This window comes from Wasmannia auropunctata, unplaced genomic scaffold (assembly GCF_000956235.1).
Source record: "Wasmannia auropunctata unplaced genomic scaffold, wasmannia.A_1.0 LD319144.1, whole genome shotgun sequence".
Classification (NCBI taxonomy): Eukaryota; Metazoa; Arthropoda; class Insecta; order Hymenoptera; family Formicidae; genus Wasmannia; species Wasmannia auropunctata.
Window position 1 is genome coordinate 4,757 of NW_012043746.1, and position 7,497 is coordinate 12,253.

The 7,497-nt window shown below is 30.5% G+C and overlaps 1 protein-coding gene across 2 annotated transcripts in view; it reads right to left on the minus strand.

Annotated features, from left to right (window-relative positions):
* Positions 1-321: 321 nt before the first annotated feature.
* The window catches only part of LOC105460601 (formin-like protein CG32138), a 16,493-nt gene continuing 9,317 nt past the window's right edge, over positions 322-7,497 (minus strand). For both annotated transcript variants that reach the window (XM_011707087.1, XM_011707088.1), the window contains exons 10-15: positions 4,177-4,444; positions 3,974-4,101; positions 3,435-3,879; positions 2,356-2,630; positions 2,144-2,257; positions 322-424 (exon numbers count right to left, since the gene is read on the minus strand). In XM_011707087.1, the coding sequence (XP_011705389.1) occupies positions 350-424; positions 2,144-2,257; positions 2,356-2,630; positions 3,435-3,879; positions 3,974-4,101; positions 4,177-4,444 (1,305 nt within the window). In that variant the 3' untranslated portion in view covers positions 322-349. The remainder of the gene's footprint in view (positions 425-2,143; positions 2,258-2,355; positions 2,631-3,434; positions 3,880-3,973; positions 4,102-4,176; positions 4,445-7,497) is intronic.

The following is a 7,497-nucleotide window of genomic DNA, read 5'->3' on the forward strand; positions in this document are numbered from 1 at the left end:
CGAAAATGTGCATGAATATACAAATGTATATGCCATATTTATTGTTAACTAATTATTGACATGCATTATCAAGAAGAAATAAAGAAACCATGTTTTCTTTGAAAGAGATAGAATTTAAATCTAAAAGTAAAAATCTAAAAATTTTCCTGAATACCGATAAAAATTCATGAAAATCCTTCATTTTTAAAGGTTAAAAAATCCTCTGAAAACTCCAGGTTTTTCAGATTTTTGCAGGTAGTAAACATCCCGCTAATGTGTATGTGTGTATGTAGATATTAAAAATCATATGTTAATACCTAGACGAAGTGAGTGAGGACAGACTTACATGTTGTGAACTGTTTCTACATTGTTATGTTCTGAGCTCCAGTTCATTAAGATGGCGGTGTAACAGACTCTTGTTCGAGTTACAGCAAAATTTCGCTGACTTTAAATCCAAATAAATATGTAACAAATAAGAAAATAGATGTTTATGAAATCTATGGTGTTTAAGAAATGGAATGAAATTGTAAAAGGCGCGGAAAAAAAGAATCAGGATCAATGTTCATAATCTCTGTGAAACATCATGCTACCTCACAACATGCAAAAAAATTAATCCCTTCTGTATTTATTTCTTAAATACAGAATTTATCATTCATTTACTCACTTCGCTCTCACACGCACACATATGTATATGAAAACATTTGCAATTATACAATTTTTAATAAAGTTTATGAATCAAAATTATGATAAGATCTTTAAGAGAGTGTCCTTAATTTAGCAGCATATATCATTTAAATTTTAAAAATACGTATTCAAATTTTTCGATAAGCTTACTCTTTTAAAAGAGTTGAGGATATTGCCCCCATGTGCTGCTTCAGAAAGGCCCCCCCTTCTATTTCTTTTATGCAGAATATTTCATACATACAAAAACGTAAATGTACATACATATGTATACATATCAATACTTATATGCATAATTTAAAAAACTTTACAAAAATAATACTTATTGAATCATCCACATTCTTTCAATACATTTTTATCTATTTTTACCCTTTTTCAAGGAAATCTTAGTGAACAGTTATGTAAATTTGTATGGTTTACGTATTTTCATAGTTATAATGTTATATGATATGATATGATAAACTTTTAAATGCATCTACAGCATTGATGTTGTAGGAGAGAAATATAAATAATAACATATACATATAAATATGTGTGTGTGTGTGTACTTCGCGCATGTTCCTGAGTGAATGGAAGTGCATGTGGAAGAGCGTGTGAGTGTGCGAGGAACATGCGCAAAGTCTTATCTTCCTCACGTCCTCGCCATGGCCCTTGATAGCACTAAATAACACCAATGTTCAAATGAGCATAACTCTGCGAAAAAAAATCGTAGACCTCAATGACCTTGCATTCTTCTCATCTTGAAAAGCTCTTTCAAACAAGCCCTCATTCGACCCCACATGCCATTTTCAACCAAGACTTTCAACTCCCATCCCTGTCCCATGAAGAGTTCAAGTGGATGTTTTCAAGGTTAATGATATATTTCATGGTGCCATTGTAACTGTATAAATTTCAATCCATTATCTCGAATCATTCAGAAATTATTTAGGTGGTCCCGAACTTTTGGCGGTTTGTGTGTATATATACATATAAAATTAATGAAAATTGTAACTATCATAACTATAAAATAACGAGTCTTAATAAATAGATTACATTTAATAAAAGAAAAATATTTCTTGAGTAAAATAAATAAATAAAATAGAGATTTACAAATGTACAATAATATAAATGTCAAAGATTTTAATTAGTTTTACGTGAACGGAATAATATGTAGTTTGTCACAGAACTTTACAGTGCCAAGAAGAAACATAAGTGCATGATATAAATGATTAATAAATTTGACGTTTTATAAAATGTTCTTTATACTAAAAAGGATAAAAAGAAAGGATAATATATAAGTGCGTAATTTTTGCAAATATAATAATGTTTGCAGATCGTGTGTGTTAAAACAATTTTTCAAACTATTACATTAGAAAAGCACATGCTAGTTACACAAACAATTTAAGTAAAAAGATTTAAGTGCTTTGACTTCATTCATAAACTTAGATACGAGTCAGCACATGTAAATATGCAAAAAGTAAAACATTAAAGATGCATAATATACCTGTTGTTTCTTCTGATTCAATTTGTTACGTTTTATAACTTCCTCTGAAGTATTCAAAGCTTCTGCTGCAGCAGCCTCTAATCTACGACGCTGTTCATTTTCTTGATCCGCTGTCTGCACATTTATACATTTTATTATTTAATATCTGCGCTTCTGACAAAACTACGCGTTAAAAAACTTGGATATCTAGTACATATAATCATTATTGTCACCTTAAATGCTCTCGCGAATCTGACAAGAAGGGAGAAAAAGGTGTTAGCATCAGCCTGTCTTGGACTTTCTCCGAAAAATTCGATACACTCTCGGAACGCTTCACCGGCGGTACGCGCGTCAAGTTTTAAACGACGCAATTTCTCTTCAGAATTGTTCAAAAAGTCGCGCAACACTGTATTGTGCTTCTCCTTGCCGCGTAACTCAAATTCCTTTCGCACAAGATCCATGCCTTTCTCCAGCTCGTGAACGTCAGTCGTTATATTCTCCAGTGAAACTAAAATTAATATGTATATATTATAGTTTTGCAACAGAAATAAAATAAATATTTAAACTAACGATAACAGATATACAGACTGTAAATCGAGTTTTATTTCAAACACTGTTTCATTAATTTATTATTATATAATTTCTATTTTTATCACCGTCTTAAAATTACTAAAGAATAAATACAGTTGAACCTTGATAACCTCGAACCTCTACAACTCGAAACCCTCTATAAGACGAAAAATTTTGTTCATCCCCTTCCGCTCCGCTGCGGAAAACCTCTATAATAAATCGAAATAAAATCTACCTTAACTCGAATTATTTGTCAGGCATTTAAATATATATTTTACCTCTGTAACTCGAATTTAAAGTAGTCAGACCTCTACAAGTCAAAGTTCACCTCTATAAGTCAAACTTCTATTATCGCTATCTCTATAATTCGAAGTTGTAGCTATGTGTAACCGTGAGTAATAGCCTGGTATTTTGTTTGATGATTACATTTATTATATATATGCAATAAATAATTCATTGTTAAATATTGATTTTTTTTCCCTCTAAAAAGCCATTATAACCGGAAAATTATAAAACCTTCGTAAGTCGAATTTTCATATGTAATCCTCTTTTACTCGAATTTCGATAAGTCGAAAACTAACTCGAACAGTTTTTCTGGTCCCTTGAGATTCGAGTTATCAAGGTTCGACTGTATTTTTTTATTATCACATTTTTCCCCAAGTATATGTTTGGCTTATCATCTAATGTTATTTATCTAGCATAATTATATTAAAATTTTGACAGTTAATCAAATAAGGCATACCTGTTGCTGCTTTGTCGATGTACATCAACTCTGATTCGAAATTAATAAGTTCTGGGAACTTGACTCGTATTGTGGCAACGATATAATGCAAAAGGCACATCCTTTTATCGGTCGATTTGGTGTCTAATAATGTATCTAAGCTTTGTAATTTGAAGCCATATGCAGGACCCCGTTTGCTACTATTTAGGTAGTTACCGAAGGCAAGAATAATCTCTAATACTGATCGCAATTTCTTTGAACTCTTAACCGAACTGGATGCAGATATCACAGCGTGTATTTGTGGTGTAATAAGATGTAAATTGTCGAAAAAGTTTCCTATGTAGTTCATAATTGACAACTTGGTAGAGATCCTTTCGACTTTACCAAGTTGCATCAAAAATTTATCTTCTTCCGTTAACAAATTGACATTCTTCTTTTCTATAATATATTCGCGATAAGCCTTAATCTGAAAATAATTTATATTTTATTAATGCTATAAAGTAAGTTTTTTTTTCAAATAATGATAATACTCGTGTTAATAAAGTGTGAAACAAGCATACTTCTTGATCCGTAGGTACCATACGTTGCAATAATTCTACATTTTCGAGCGAAAGGACTTTCAAGTCGAGAGCGTTTACCGCCATTATTACTTTCTCGACTGGCATTTCCATCTTTCGGCGCGATATGGCTAAATTTAGAGGAAAAATGAAAAATGAGTAATAAGTTTATTTCTATGTGTATCACATCATTAGAGTTTATTTACCAATATTTCGCAATCTCGTATGCTCCAAAAGTGATACGTTTTCGGGTTTCTTGAATCGTTTACTCGGGAAGCTTTGAAGTCCGTCGATCTCACTGTTACCATTGGCTACATGTCCACTCATGCCGATCTTAAATCGCTCCTCAAAGTCGGAAAAATCGATTTGGTTGTGCAAACGATCGTCATCCAGCTCATTGAAGATAGTACCTCGTACTTGATTAGGTTTCAGAGCGATCCAATTAAGTGTAGGAAGTTTGTACTTTGTTTGGACCTGAAAGAACATAAATTTGTAAATCAAAGCAGCAATTCGAGAAAAAAAGCAAACAAAACAATGTCATAATTTGCCTGCCAGCAAGATGTGATAATTGTTTTTTTATAATAACGAAAATTACTATTTTTGAATGGTTTTATCATAGTAATTAATTTTATCATAAAAAAACATCACGCATGCTCGCTCGCTCTCTCTCTCTCTCTCTCTCTCTCTCTCTCAAAATTATTTAATAATCTTAATAACTCCATTCAATCTTATAATTCAATATTATATTTATAATCGATATTTTTATTTTAATACTGGAATCAATTCTGTCAAGAAGACGGTTTTCAAATTTTTTAATTTTAAGTTAAGATTAATTTTTTTAATTTTAATTATTAAAGTACTTTTGTTCAATTTTATATTAATTTTCATCGAAATAAAAAATTATTAGGATGATAAAAAAACAATTCAGAACAACTCAAAATAATTTAATATTCTTGAAAAGATGTATTCCTGACTGAACTCTGAAACAATTCCTCCTCTTGCACAACTTCGTCCAAAGCTTAATTTTTAAATTTTCTTAATTTTTAAATTATAAAAATTTAATAAATTATCAGCTTCTTATAAATCGGGTACAAGAAGTAGGCAGAAAATTATTAGGATAAAAAAAATAATTCAGGGCGATTCAAAATAATTCAATGTTCTTGAAAAAACGTATTCCTGACTGGATTTTGAAACAATTTTTCTTGCAAAACTTTGTCCAAAGTTTAATTTTTAAATTTTTAAATTATAAATTTATAATTTTTATAATTTAAAAATTAAGCTTTGGACAAAGTTTTGCAAGAGGAGGAATTGTTTCAAAATTCAGGAGTACGTTTTTTTAAGAACATTAAATTATTTTAAATCGTCCTGAATTATTTTTTTAATAATGGTTAATTTCTTATGGATTGGATACAAGAAGTAGGCAGAAGCGGCGCATCTTATTGCTAGACCTATGGACCTTATGCTAGTTGATCCCAGCAGGGCCGCTTTCTAAACATGCGCGTCTGACGGTGAGTTGCATTGCCTCTGACTTGTACCCGATCCGTAATAAGCTACTTTTATAATTTAGAAATTAAGCTTCAGACAAAGCAGAATGTTAAGTTTTAACTAATTTATTTTTTAGTTAATTTTAAAAGGTACCGACATATAGAAATTATATGTATCGTATTAAAAGGCTATTTAAGTAGAATTGAGTGATATATATTGTTTATCTTTAAGCGAAACATCGGGAACATTGGAGAAATATGATCAAAAACAATGCTATCATATATACTGATAAAAAGCTGTTGAGTAAGACATTAGGAATTAAGCAACAAAAACTTAAATAAGTGTAATTCAACATGTCTGTTAATTCAAAGTCAGAATTTGAAACTAAACGTATTTTTTTGATGGGATTCTTCGTCGCTCGTTATTTTCATTAGAAAATATCCTTACGCGTTATATGTGTTTAAATAATAATAGAATCTTTGTTAATGTAATTTCTAATATCTTCTTGCACAACTGTTTATAATAAACATAACAGCATTAGATGTTTATCTTTGATCATGATTTTTCTTATATTATCGCTGTTTCCTCAAAATAAGTGCTACACCATTCAACTCTACTTAAGTAGTTTAATATGATATGTAATTTATACCGACACTTCTTCATGTTAGCCGAAAAATAGCAAAAACAACAGCTTAATTCTCATTTTGCAAAAAGAAAAATTGTCTCCGAATTTAGTTAAGATCTTTTCAAGGAATTGTTCTGAATCACCTTATATGTATATGTCAATTTATTTTTTCTGCAAACACTATGCTCTAATTTTAAAATTTTTAAAGAATTTTAAAGTTCTATGTAGGGATACTTAAATACATCAAAATATGTTGATTGTTCAGTGTTCTAATTCTAAGCAACAAAAAAATTAATGTGAGATGTTAAAAATTTTTATAACTGAAAGCTATGTTTATTATTAATTAATTACACAGACCTGCGAAATTAAGGGTCCTAAAAGAAATAAGTAGCAAAATAGCGATTTTCTATATAATTTTAGTCGTTGAATCCGAATCCATCATCGAAAAATGTCCATTACATCAGGTTTTTGAAATAAATGTGGTAATGGGCTACAGTGATTTTTATTTTATAATTCACCGAGTCACCGATTTTTTACTACTTCATAAATACATAATCGTCTCATCGTCGAAGTTTCTATTTTGAAATCTTCGGCAAAAAAAATCATACAGGAATAAACAAAACCGCTATTTAAAGATAAAATATAGCGCTTTATGATGCCGTTGAGAGAATATTAAAAACATAATTTGGTCAGTCACAGTATTGCTTTGAAAATAGCAAAAATCACTGTTTTTGGTCCATGTTATCACATTTATCTCAAAAACCTGATGTGATAAACATTTTTCGCTGGTGGATTCAGTGATAAAATTACGAGAAAATTACTATTCTACTACTCGTTTCTTCTAGGATCCTTAATTTCGCAGGCCTGTGTTATTTAAATATTATCACATTCGATCAAATTAAAACGTTGGGAAGATGGCAAATTCCATGGCGTTGCTATTTTACTGACGATTTGTGCATATGTACGTGTGCGATATTGATGTATAGTATGTAGCCTACACACTCAATGAAATTCGGCTGAGTGTTCAGCATCGCTTTAAAGAAATTAAAAATAATAAATAAAACGTTATTTCGTGACAGACGTGGTCCGTCAATTTGACATCAAAATTAAATGCACGCTTGTTGTTCTAGTAATCTAGTGTTAATACAAAACGTCGAAATGCAAAATCAATGAAATACACTGCTCAAAAAAATTATGGCATAGAAAAATTTTGAGCAAAAATTGGTCAACTTTGGTTAACGGTAACTCCGCGAAAAATCATCGTAAAATGATGAATTTTTTTTCAAATGAAAGCTTGAAATCTCTACTTTAAAATACCGTGAGGCGATTTTAAATTTAATGCACCCCTGTGGCTGTAAACTCTTAAATCTGAGAGCATGTTTGCCACACTGAAAATTGCAAAGTTTGAACGAGTGCA